General features: G+C 35.4%; 1 protein-coding gene across 8 annotated transcripts in view; it reads right to left on the bottom strand.

Moving 5' to 3' along the window:
- The window catches only part of Nfib (nuclear factor I/B), a 411316-nt gene that overhangs the window by 18685 nt on the left and 379896 nt on the right, over window positions 1–12735 (bottom strand). For 5 of the 8 annotated variants that reach the window (XM_013516300.1, XM_013516299.1, XM_005388694.2 and 2 more), the window contains exons 10-11: window positions 11846–11928; window positions 1439–1527 (exon numbers count right to left, since the gene is read on the bottom strand). The exons of 1 other annotated variant lie outside the window; for it this stretch is intronic. In XM_013516300.1, the coding sequence (XP_013371754.1) occupies window positions 1439–1527; window positions 11846–11928 (172 nt within the window). The remainder of the gene's footprint in view (window positions 1–1438; window positions 1528–11845; window positions 11929–12735) is intronic. 2 more of the 8 variants (XM_013516302.1, XM_013516301.1) reach the window with 2 other exon arrangements.

Raw genomic sequence — 12735 nt, forward strand, 5'->3', positions numbered from 1 at the left:
TACTATTAAAACTTAAAAAAATGGATTGTTTTAAAAAAATAAAAAATAAAACTTGATACTACCTAAATTAGATAGTTCTGGTGCATTTATCTTATTTTTTAAGTGAATATTGCATTTTTTGCCCCAAAAGAGGACTAATACATACTTTGTGGGGAAAAAAAAATCACAATGGGTGAAAACGTATCTATTTTTAAAACTGATATCAATCTTTACAAAGGAGGGAAAGTCATAATGTAATTGTTTCAATGTTAAAATGAGAAATTTTGGCTTTTTAAAAACATAACATGAACTAACTTTCTTAAAGTTTGTCTCACTTAAAGTGGAAATTTAATTAATTTCTCCTTCTCAAACTTCACACCTCACCAGTTTCTGTCAACCAGTGTGGAGAACATCTGAACACAAGCTATAACAGTGTCCCTTCATTTGGGGTTTGTCCTCTCTTTTTCTCGTGATTGAATCTAGACTGTATGTTGTTGGGAAGGATTCTCCTGAGTTGTCCTCAACCAGTGTAGCTCCGTGCAACCGTCCCGGCATGGGCACTTTCTGTCAAGGTAGGATTGTACTCCCAGTAGGGCTGGAAAAGCATGCTGGTTTTACTTTTGTTAAATTCAAGGGATTATCTTACCCTCTTTTGCAAATTTTTACCCCTTATTACATATGATTATACGATTAATTTTGATTATTTATCAATCTGACACAACTGATCTTTATTACAACAATATATAAGCTACCTTGGAAGTAGCTTTTTTTTAAAAGCAACACGAGTCAATATCAAACTGCTTTTGAAAATGAAGTTTTAGAATAACTTTTTAAATCAACCAAACAGTGACAGTCCTCCGTGGATCACATCAGCATACGATTAGAAATTAAAAGTCTCTTTAAACCAAATGCCTTCTTTGCGATTGATTCTAAGAATCAACCCACTCCAAAACTTATGGGTGTCACCTGTAACAGCTAAATAGACTAACTTGGAGTTTTTTCTAGTGCTTTCTCTCTGACAGAGGAATAAATGAATAGTAAAATGGCCTAGATGGAGTTAACAAGAGAAGAAAGAACAAAATGAGAATATTTATTGTGAAAAGCCAATGCTTTAATACTCAGATAGCTATAAAAACATCTTCCCCAAAGCTGTGATTTCATTTTTTAGGTCCCAAAATCTAGCTTTCTAATTCCACCCTCATCCCCACCAAAAATATAAATTGTATCAAACATTTGACAGTATTTATAAATTCCAATCATCAGTTAGCTGCGGTCCCAAATTAATCTGATGTTGCACTTAAAAGAGAAATAAAGAAGAAGGGGAGGGGAACAGGGATAGTACAGCCAAGACAACTAAGTTTTCAACAAATATTTTCTGTAAAACTAGTTAAAAACAAACACTGCACGTCATGTCATTTTTAGATGTTAAGTGTAGGGTTGGAAATAATTAAAATGTTACCTTTGCCAAGTAATTCCCAATGTATCCTCACTGGTACTGGGGTATAAATGCCTGCCGTTTTGATTCACGGTCCAGTCACAAATCCTCAGCTGTCAATTGAAACCTAGCAGTCAGATATGGATCGAGCAGTACTACAGTTTTTAGTATTTAAATGAACACATGCAAACTAGTACTGTATATGGCATTAACCTTACTTTCCCAAGAGGCAACTTAAAAAAACAAACAAACAAAAGCAAAAGAAAATCTTACTCTGAAAAGCAAAATTCCTAGACTTGTTTTTTTTAGAAAAAGCTATTGCAATATGCTTCTCTATTAATTAAAGCATACAAGAGAAACAAGTGCTTAGAACATAACAATTAGCCATTATTAGAGTACAAATCGAGCTGAAATAAAAGCAAATGTTAATGTTCAACAGAGAGATATATTTTAGAAAGAAAACAAAAATTGCTTTTTCTCTATGCAACATACTAAATCATCTGTGCTGAGTAAAATAATCAATAACTTTAAGCATGCAGTTGCAAAACAGAAGACATGCAGTTTAGAGGAGAAAGGCCCCATCTCACAGACATTCACCCTAACTTTGTATGGAAGCATCAAGGTAGTCAGTTCTAGATGTTTCTTTCCTACTTTTGTTTTACTCCAAGTGGCATTGTTTAGAAGGAGGTGATAAGACTTTCTACTTGTATTTTAAATTCAGAGTAATGGCATTGAAAATACTTCACTACATCTGAAGAAAGCAAGGAATGCGCTGAATACAAGCTGACACAAATCCTTCCCAGATCCCGGAATCATCAGCTCTGCCCTTCAGAGCTCCTTCGCGTAACCCTACCCAGCTCTGTTTGGCTAACAGCTGCACTACAGTGCTAGCAGATTTATTGAAAAGATATACTGCTTATTTTTATGCTTAAGAAAGTAAACTTATCTGACTTTGCGGGGAAAAGACGCTAGAAAATCATGGTTTTTAACCTTTAGATGGCCGGGCCGTAAACTAACTGCACCCTCACTGCGGAGGGACTTCTCCACCGCGGGCCACTGAAGCTGGTTTGCTGGTTCTCAGTAAGAATCTTATTTCTAGATGATGAATGGAGCCCACATGCCTCTGAACTCATGACGAACTGTTTGAATCTGTTCTGATAGCAGTATAGTTTAAAAAACCTTGGTTATCAGGAATCTTTACTTTTTCTTTCAGACTCAAGTTTCTGCACATTGTATAAATACGAGTGATCCTGGAGTTTCAGAATGATAAATTCTGGCTCATTTTTGCACAAATCTGTAAGACTTCAAAAATGCAATCTAAAACTTCTCAAATATGTTTTAATTATATTGATAAACAATGGGTTTTATTGTTTAAAGAACTAAAAAATTCCCTTCTTATAGACTGATAAACAGACAACCACGTGGACTGATAGAAGTTCTGTTCAGGGTATGTGTCATAAGAGTCATGAATCGGTAGATAAATCAGACAGAAAAGTAAGTACTCTTAAAACAGACGATAATACTTGCACAAAAAGGAAAAACTTAGTAGCTTTAAGTCAAAGAAAGACATACTCTTACTTTTCAAAGAGGTAGTTTGTTCAGATTAGAGTATAAGAAGCAATATGCTAAATTATTTTAACATTCTCAAAGTGGGTCGTATGAACAAAAATTCAATATGATATGGTAAATTATTTGTTTTTAACAATAACAGAATAAACCTGTTGTCTGCTTCAACATACACGTGCTAAAAGAGCTTTGAAATCTGAAAACAGTTCAAGAGACCTGACTTTGCATAAGGATTACCTTAAAGACCACTCATGCATCCTCTTTTTTATCATTGAAAATGTGAGTTTGCAATCATGAGCATCTCAAGAAGACAGGAGTTATATGCGGCAGAGCACATCTTAATTCTGTATAAAGTACTAGCTTCCGGTTAGTTTCTATGATATCCTCATGCTTAGACTGCAGAGGATTTGGAAAGTGAGTACCTTTCCATTTAACAAGAGAAACTTGGGTATCACCGGCTTGTTGTCTCATGGGCAGAGCTAGAACACTACCTCTTTTTGGAGGATGGATACATAAATTGGTCAGTCAGTTTGCTTTTTTTCTTTTTTTTTCTTTTTTTTTTTAATGTTTCTCAGTTTTTGTCCCTTTGTTTGTTTTACCACCCCAAAAATGGTCAACTGGGCTGTCTTTGGCCAAGTGCTAAACACTTAAAAATCAACATATTTTGGGACTTTTTCTTTCCTACGAATAGTGTCAGAGGGCTTCACCGATCTTTAAGATACATATAATGGAAATCTCCCTATCAGAAAAATATGCTTTAAATACATATAAAATAATCAATAAACATATTTGGCAATAATTAATGCCAAATAAGCTGGCAGGATATTAATTAGTATTGAACTATTTTCCTTTCACTTACTAAAATTATAAGTAGACCTGAAGTTAATTTCCCTATTTAGATTGTGAACCAGCATTACCCACATTTTCCAAACTTTCTGTTCACACAGTACGTGCTGGTCCGTTATCGCTCAGGCCAGGTTACCTGAGCAAGAGCCTTTCTCCATGATCTTTAAACATAGTTTTGCATAACGTACCTTGTGTTAATGAACCACTTAATAAGTGAAATTTTAAAGGATATCGTATGCGTGAGAAAGACAAATAATTAACACGAAAATCAATTCTAGTCTAGAGAGCTATCTCACACTGTCATCTTGGAAGGTAGAGGCAGGAGGATCAAAACTTCAAGCCCAGTCTGGGCAATTAAGTAAATTAGCAAGAGCCTGGCTTTAACAAAAGGGCGGGGGGATGCTGGCACCCTTGGTTCAACCCCTATCACTACAAAAAGAAAAAAGAGAGATCAATTCCTAAGAATCTTACTTGGATCAAGAGATGGAGGAAGGAGAGAGGGAAGGCAAAGGAGGCAGAAGTAAAAAAAAACTAAGATGTGTTCTGTACCTGTACCAGACTAAGCTGTGTTCTGTAGCTGTACCAATGCCCCACCATAAGTGTCATCATTATGTACTGCAAACATGTACTGATACAAATTTTAAAAATTAAAAGAAAAACCTTAATGCTAAGTGGGGCTGTGTTAAATGCTTTATTATGATTCAGTTCTCCTAATTAAAAATAAATTTACAGTACACTTTAAGTAAAATTTAAATAATAGGTTATAGGTTTTTTTTTTTAGTTGAGGGTATTGATTCCTCAGCTTCTGCCTTCCAAGAGAATGAGAGTTACATAATTCATCTTCCAATTATTACTTTTAGTTGAATTTTAGGGAATTATTATTATTATTTTTTTTTTTTTTTTTTTGCTTTTTGTTTTTCTTCTGGTACCGGGAATTGAACTCATGACCTTGCACTTGCCAGGCAGGCACTGTGCTGCTGAGCTAAATCCTCAGCCCCTTTAATTGAATTTTAAAACTTTGTTTTGTTTAAGACAGGGTCTTGCTACATAGTTCAGGCTGGCTCCACACTCTTTGCAGTCCTCCTGCCTCAGCTTCCTGAGTGCTGGGATTACAAATGTGCGCCACCACGCCCAGTTTGAAAAACTTTTCAGTGATAAATAAATACATGCCTTTTGTTTACATAAACATTTTCCTAAATGTAAAGCACTAATAACACTCTAATTTTTCCAAAAATTTTCCCTTAAAAACAAGAAGTCCTACTCCATAATAAAGAAATTTGAAACACCAAGTGCAAGTTAGTTCAGAAAGCGTTAGTCATGAGTTTGCATGTGGGAGCGAACTGTATCTTTGTAATACAGACTGTAAGTCTGCACAGATCATATGCAAACCCTTACAAAAATGCATGCTTACAGAAATCTTTTCTTTGGGGGGAGAGGTACTGAGGATTAAACCCATGGATGCCCTATTATGAAACTTCACCCCTATCCCTTTTTATTTTGAGACAGGGTCTATCTAGCTGAATTACCCAGGCTGGCCTTGAACTTGGAATCTCTCTGCCTTGGCCTCTAGCATATCTGAGATTACAGGCGTGAGACACTATTTCAGGCTGCATATAAATAATTTTCATTCATTAGTTTATATGTACCTATTAATATGAAATTAGACTATCTTGAAAACTAAGGTAAGAAATGTATTAAATAATTATGTCCAGACTTTCAAAAGGAAACAGAACTCTTCAAAAAAGTTATCAGTAAAGAAATATGGTTGAAATGCGTCAAACGACTAAAAAAGTCATGAAAACGAAGTTTTCACTGCGTTTGTTCTTAGGGTGGAATCTCAAAGGAGACCACCAGAAACAAAGAACAGGGCATCCGGCTTCCCTCAAAAATGTGCATATGGGGAAGTATCCAAGATACTACCCTCAGTCAGGTAAGTGGCTTATGACTATAAAGAATCATTAGAGTCAATATTGCTTGCGATTACAGAATAAGAGTTTATTTATTCACATTAGGGCCTTTTATTGTTATTAGCGGGGCTTTTGTTAAATGCAGAGCAATTAACTTAGGGAAGCAAAGAAAGAAGGTAAGCAAAATGTGCTGCTTTGCTAGACTTAGCAAACAGGCTGATATACTAACAGTCCCTCCTGATGACAGCAGCTCTCAGTTGAACCAATAAACCATTAAACTGTAAAGACAGTAACCAACACAGCCAAATTTACCTTTCAGTTTAAAAAAAAGTTTACAACGACTTTCAGGGGACTATATCGAAAGGGATACTTTATATTCTCCCGAGTTTCTGCATTTCTCTACGTGACTCAAGGAGACAGGCTGGAGCAGAGATCAAGGCTCTTTTGTGGGGGGTAAAAAGATTAACATTTCAATATTCATACCTCCCTCCTGATGCTCAGTGCAGTAACATTTATTTTATTTCATCACTATTATTAATTACCTGCTATGGAGCAAATACATTGGCCTCTGATGAATGACACTTTACTGAACAAGCAAAAAGGTAAGAAGAAAATTATTAAAAAAAAAAAAAAAAAAGATATTCAAGATCATCCTGGTGCCTTAAAGCTACCTGAAACGTCAAATTCTGAAACTCATACAACTTGATTTATAAAATGAAGCCCCTAGGAGGTTATTCTCATTTGTGAAAATTAAGGTTTCAAGAATATTGGAGCCCTGTAATACAGCTTCACTTTCCTTGCTAAGACGGGGCTCCAGGAGAACGAGGTGCAGGCCTTGCTCAAGGCTAGACGCGTCTGCACACTCCAGCCTCCTGGCGCTTCAGCCCTGGTTCCCACCCACTGCAGAAATCTGCTTCTCCGGTTCCTGTCTGCTTCCTTCAAGTGTGGTCGAGAATATCTGAGGTTAAGTTAGCTATAAATATCATCCTCAGAATCCCCTTGCTTCCTTGATTCAACTTAGATCTCTGGAAGTTAAATATTTCTAGAAAAGAGGTTTTTTTCCCCCTGGTGTTTTTGTTGATTGTCATTTTAGGCTACACTAACTATAATTTTATTTTTTCATGAATTGGAATAGTTTATCTGGATATTAGCCTTTGATAACTAGAAAAGGTAAATGGATGAATGAATGAATGATAAAAGAAGACAATGGAGGGATTTGTTTTGAAGTTTAAGAATCAGCCAAAAAGCTAAACATTTACATAGCTATTATTTTGACTGAAACTTCCTTCAAATGTGTTTCCTTCCTAGCTAGCATATGTGAAAAGTGACCTCTTATCCATTTACATACCTACTCAGGAGTCATGTGATAGGGTTTTTACGTCAAGCTGTCAATTATGATAACAGATACAATAAGAACGGCCCAAGTGTTGATAGCCTGCTTCCTGACTTTATTGAAAAGTTTGTGGGTTGTCCACTTGTGTCCTTTTAATTGCCTGCCTCTAATAAATGACTACCTTTCCAGTGATTTTCATGCACCAAGCTCTAGCTTTGCCGTTTGCCAGGACAAATATTTTAAGAGAATTCCAACTCATAGTTTAGTTTAAAAAAAAATCCTACAGATTTCTTTAAAAGAAATCATTTTGTATAACAAAAATTTTCAGTGTAATGAAAAGCACTTTCAAATTCTAGCTTTCAATTACATCAAGGGAAGTGTTGGAAATATTTAAGTATCAACTAGCTTAGTAATTGCACTTGAAATAACAGCATTTCATAGTCATGCAGGAGATGTAACATGCTGAAGCTCAGGCATCAATAAATTTCATGCAACTTGGAGGAGTAAGGTAGGTACTGGTACTGGCCAGGCCACGCTTTATAAGCTCTTGTAAAAGGTAGCGTACATAGTCAGGAAACTGTCATTTTGATTGTGAGAATAAGCTGTATTTCTTACAAACTCGAGCTTACTTTAGAGGGGGTAAAAGTGACTTCCCACTCCTTCCACCTAAAATCTCAAACCTACATCAAAAATTAATATGCACTTCAATGGCTGGATGGGGATCTTCTACACAAGAATTTTCTTAAATGCAAGTTTTTACTTCCTGTGTGCAACAGGTTCCTAAAGTATGTTGTATTAATGTGGTAATAGTAAGGACTGTCATATGATCTCACTTTCAACTGTAATGGTAATAATCAATTCAACTAGAATCTCTCATATTATCAAACTTTCTATGATAGCAAAAAAAAAAAAAAAAAAAGGTCTTAAATTAGCAAATTTGGTATGAGGTTGACCAGATAAAGAATTGGTGCTAATTTATATAAGTTGTTTCACTTTATCCATTTACACTGAAATGGCTAGGCTGGAATATGAAACAACTTCTGTGATTTCTAACCAATATCCAACATTCTGCTAATAGTTTCCATTTTCTCAGGGAGATAAAACGTGGGAAATGCAGTTCCTCTGCTGTCTACATTAAGGAATGTGCACAGTGTACCTCTGAAGGGTGAAGTGGGAAAGACAACACTTTGCTAGGTTTCCACACATGTAAGCAGGAGAGGAGGTTTTCTAGAATTTTAGAATCCAAACCATTTAAAGGTATTTCTCAGTAGAGACCTAAAGAGTTCACTTTGCCAAAGCAGAAACCACGGGTTCTTCAAGCCACCACGCCACTCCAAATAGAAAAGATGAAGAATGACACTCTAAGTGAAGTTCTGATTTTAAGGTTTTTCCCCATGCCTATAGTGAATGCACGAACTTAACCAGTAAATTATCTCAAAGAGAGACTGATTCTAGACCTTCAACAATATTCAAGATTGTGTTACGTGATAACAGTTACAAAGTCCTAATTAGTTGGCATGAGCTGATTATTATGACTAATGGGAGGGGCTGTTTTTAATGGCAAATTATTAACTCACTGACATGATCTTTTTCAAATATTTTACAGAATTATTTAATGTTAGATTTAACTGAGATACCATATCTGCAATGATAGGTAAAATTCCAGGGTCAGAAAAACTACTTCAAGGCCTTTAGCAGCCAACACTAATCAGTAATAACCACTATAAAAAGGATCACACAAATTTATAATTACTAACAACTGGGTACATACCATGTTAATGAGTGTAAAAGCATATGCTTTTACTATTCATATTTATCAATCTGAAGGTGTCACTCTTATAGGTACAGTACAGGGTTAATTTTAATATTTTAATACTCTTCCTCTCAATTAAAGAATGCCAGTGTATGTGTGTGTTAGAAATGAGTATTCTGAAAGCTCGCTCTATTGTTGTGTCATTTTGTGGAAAGATTACTTATAAGACAGTAAAAATTATTCAATAATTTTAAATTTATTGCTACCTCTAATTTATGTATGTTATAGTAAAGTTATTTTCTAAAGAAAAAAATTGCACTCAACAATGCACATCAATACTTTTCATAACCTAAAAGGATAAATCTTTATAAAGCAACCACCATGAGCTGAAAAATGTACCTGGTGACAATATTTATTCTTAAGGGGTCATGTATATTAAACGTTATGGGGAATGTTTAAAGGAACTCTCTCAGGCTAAAACCATTGCCTTTCTAATTTTAAATTTCTCCTGGCTAATATAAAATGATTGATTACCTTTATTTCATGTACCCCTTGATTTTCCTTTTCATTCATCACTGAGTGCTTTAAACCAAATGCATTTAGAACCTGCCGCTAGAAGAGTGGTCTCTTTTAAATCTTTGTAAAGTAATGAAAGGACACAGTAAATCAATCTCATTTCTGCTGTAGGAAAGAATAACCTTTACTGAAGTCACTTAAACTATTTCTGTCTCTATTCCTAGACAGTAAGCAAAAAACTTCATCTCTATGATTCTTTCAAAATTTGAAAAGATAAAAATAGGATTTTAATTGAAGCCTTAGTTTAGTCACATTTATAAACATGATGTATGCAATTATGTTTATCTTCTATGTGCTTCAAAATTATAGTTCATTATGAATTTGGCCTACTGGGCTTCTTCAAATAGAAAGTGGCATATATCCATTAAGTAGAGGACAAATGATCTATTTTTATGGTATTTAAAAATTGTTAACTGTGGAGTATATATGGTTTTTATCTTCCAAGGATCAATATACATCATGTATTCCATAAATAGCAACTGCATTCGACTGAACAATATATATGTATTCATAATGTAAGTGGTCTTCACTCACGATTGTCCTCTTAAATAACAAGTAGCAGTCTTTGATGAAAAAAAATGTATAGCTGTAGAAGTCATATATATATTTTCAATAAAAATGCCCAGATCTCTCTCTACATTGACTCATATTATCAGTATGCTTTGCTAATTTTCTTTATTTATTTTTATATAATGTAAAGAGAGAAGTGTTATATTAATGAATTTTGGGGATCATTATTTTATATAAGGCCCCAGGATTATCATAAGTGATTAAAAAATTAAAGATGCTATAGGTTAGGGCAGGTAGAGAAAAGACTGCTTCTAAATACACAGAGTTAGTTACAATATTCTAAATATGTTTGGGGCTAAACGCTTAAATAATGGAGGCATGTTTTGGTGAATTAAAAATTAACTAGAAATTAGGGATGTATCATAAAAAATAATGCAAATCCCATGACAAAAATATTTCTGAAAATATGTGCAACGATTTTTTAAAAGAACAAGTTTCTAAACCTATAAATCCTGCACATGTTTAAAAAACACAATGAACACACACACATTTGTCAAATACAACCATATTATAGTAATTATAACACATTTCATATTACAGCAATTTTAGAGGTGAAAAAAAGCAACATTCCAGAGAATTATGTTGAAAGGCAGTGGTTGGCAAAACCACTAATTATTATTTGGTATTTTCATAACTGTATACAGATGTTTTCAGTTAGTTCTCACTCTTTTGTTTTGTTTTGCCTTGCTTTTTTTAAACCTGGCAAAACATCAAGTATCCTGAATAAGCTATCATCTTTATGATTTTCTCTGAACTCTGCATGTGGTGACCTTTAATATACACAGCCTACCACCTTGGCCTGCAAGTGGGAAGGGCCCAAGGACTCCATATGAGCACCATTGAGACAGGCCCCAACAACCATGAAGGTGGTGGACCGGCCCAGAACAAAATAGTGGGCCTAAGTACCTGTACAGGCTTGCAACATGCATAAGAACACATATATACCTATCTATACATGTGCAGTGATAACTTATACATGAAGATCAAGCTATTTAATACCATCTCTTTCTTGTTATAGACGATTTTCTCTATGTAATATTTTATATACATTAATTTCAGACTGCACCGCTGTCAAGTCTTGAGAGCAGTAAGCATATGCATCATAAAACATATTTAAATTCTGAAGTGTTCAGAATTCTTTCTGTTATGCTACAACTAGAATCAAGGGATTTCTATATCGGTATGGTCCATGCTTTTGACTGTGGCTAATTTATTTATAAACCACCATTAATCCTGACTCTATATTTTCACAGTTTGGGTAAACACTTCATTTGCATTAAATTTACAGCATTAATGAGATGTGAAATTTAAAATGCTACTTGAAACATAAATGATGTAAGAAAGCAGAACTGAAAAAAAGTGTTTTATCACATTTGGAATCACTAAACCAATTGAAACCTATTAAAATAGGCATGATGTGTCGCCTGAGATCTCAGCTTCGTAACTCATCCTCCTGGACTACACTACCACAGCGAGGAGTAAAACATCTGTAAAATATGAAATTGCTCAAAAACACATATGCACTGCTTCTACTCTAACTGGCTTTTAAATTGGCTTGCAGTATTCGCCTTTGAAAGCTATGCACTTTCAGGACCTCAACAGCCAACAGACTGAGGGAAATACTGTGGCTTAAACACAGTAGTGTTCATGTGTGTCATCCATATTGGCTACAGACGGAAGAGCCTGTGAACCAATTTGAGAAACTGCTCAGAGAGACGAGAAACAAAGGATAAATGAGAAAAAATCTGGAAAACCAAACAATCCATTTCGGTCTCAGAAGCCCCTTAACCCCATTTTGAGTCCAGAGCTGAGAGGCACCACGGAGAAAAGCACCGAAGCAAAGCATGGCTACACCATCACACCTGGTGAAACTTGCCCACCTGTTGCTGATGTAGGAAGGATGGGTCTCTTGGGCTTAGTCCCACATATCGATTGGCTTGAGATGTGCCTGAGGCTGTGTAGGCTGATCAAGGAAGAACAAAAACAAAGATAAAAATTGTGAACTATCAGAATGAACATCCTGTCCATGAATAAGAAACCCAGAGAAGTGGGATTTTCAACCAAAAAAAAAGTGTCTCCATTTCTCTTCTCTCTTATTCCAGTGAATACCAAGTAATAGAAAAGAAATGGTAATTGATTGCGAATCACTTAGTGAGTCCCCCTCAAAAAGTCTGTCTAGCACATCGCCTCTCACCCTCTGGTGCGCTGGTTTACTCTGCCGTGCTCCCGTTACAGGCCTGCGGGGGCACAATGGATTGGCCGCAAAGAAGAGCCCTTTTCCTACGTGGAACTCTTTCACTAGATGCTAGGGCTCTCATAATGGAATCATGAATGGGGGCTGTGTTTCTGAATGTAAAAGCAGGCTGAAAGATTGTCAGGAAAAACATGACAGCTTTTAATGACAGGATTTAAGCAGACAAGCTTGATGATATGAGATGAAAGTCTTACTAGAGAGAAAATCGAATCGTACTCTTCTGAAGGAGGAGCCTATTTTTTTTGAATAAGCTTAGTATTTTATAATAAAAAGATACCTTCAAGTTTGATGGAAATGTTTTTGAAAAACTTCTCTATGGTCTGTAAGTGTAAAACACTACTTTCTTATGACCGAGGGGAGAGTCAGTGGCAGCTTTAATTACCTGGTCAGTGGTAGTAAGTCCACAGGGTGTGGAGACTGCTGACACTGTCACGGGTTCATCTGCAAGTACTTTCTATACAAGTGGCTTCAGGTATAAAGTGAATTTTCCACAGGATCATTATTCTTATTCCTAAA

Source organism: Chinchilla lanigera, unplaced genomic scaffold, assembly GCF_000276665.1.
Source record: "Chinchilla lanigera isolate Chin_1 unplaced genomic scaffold, ChiLan1.0 scaffold00033, whole genome shotgun sequence".
NCBI lineage: Eukaryota > Metazoa > Chordata > Mammalia > Rodentia > Chinchillidae > Chinchilla > Chinchilla lanigera.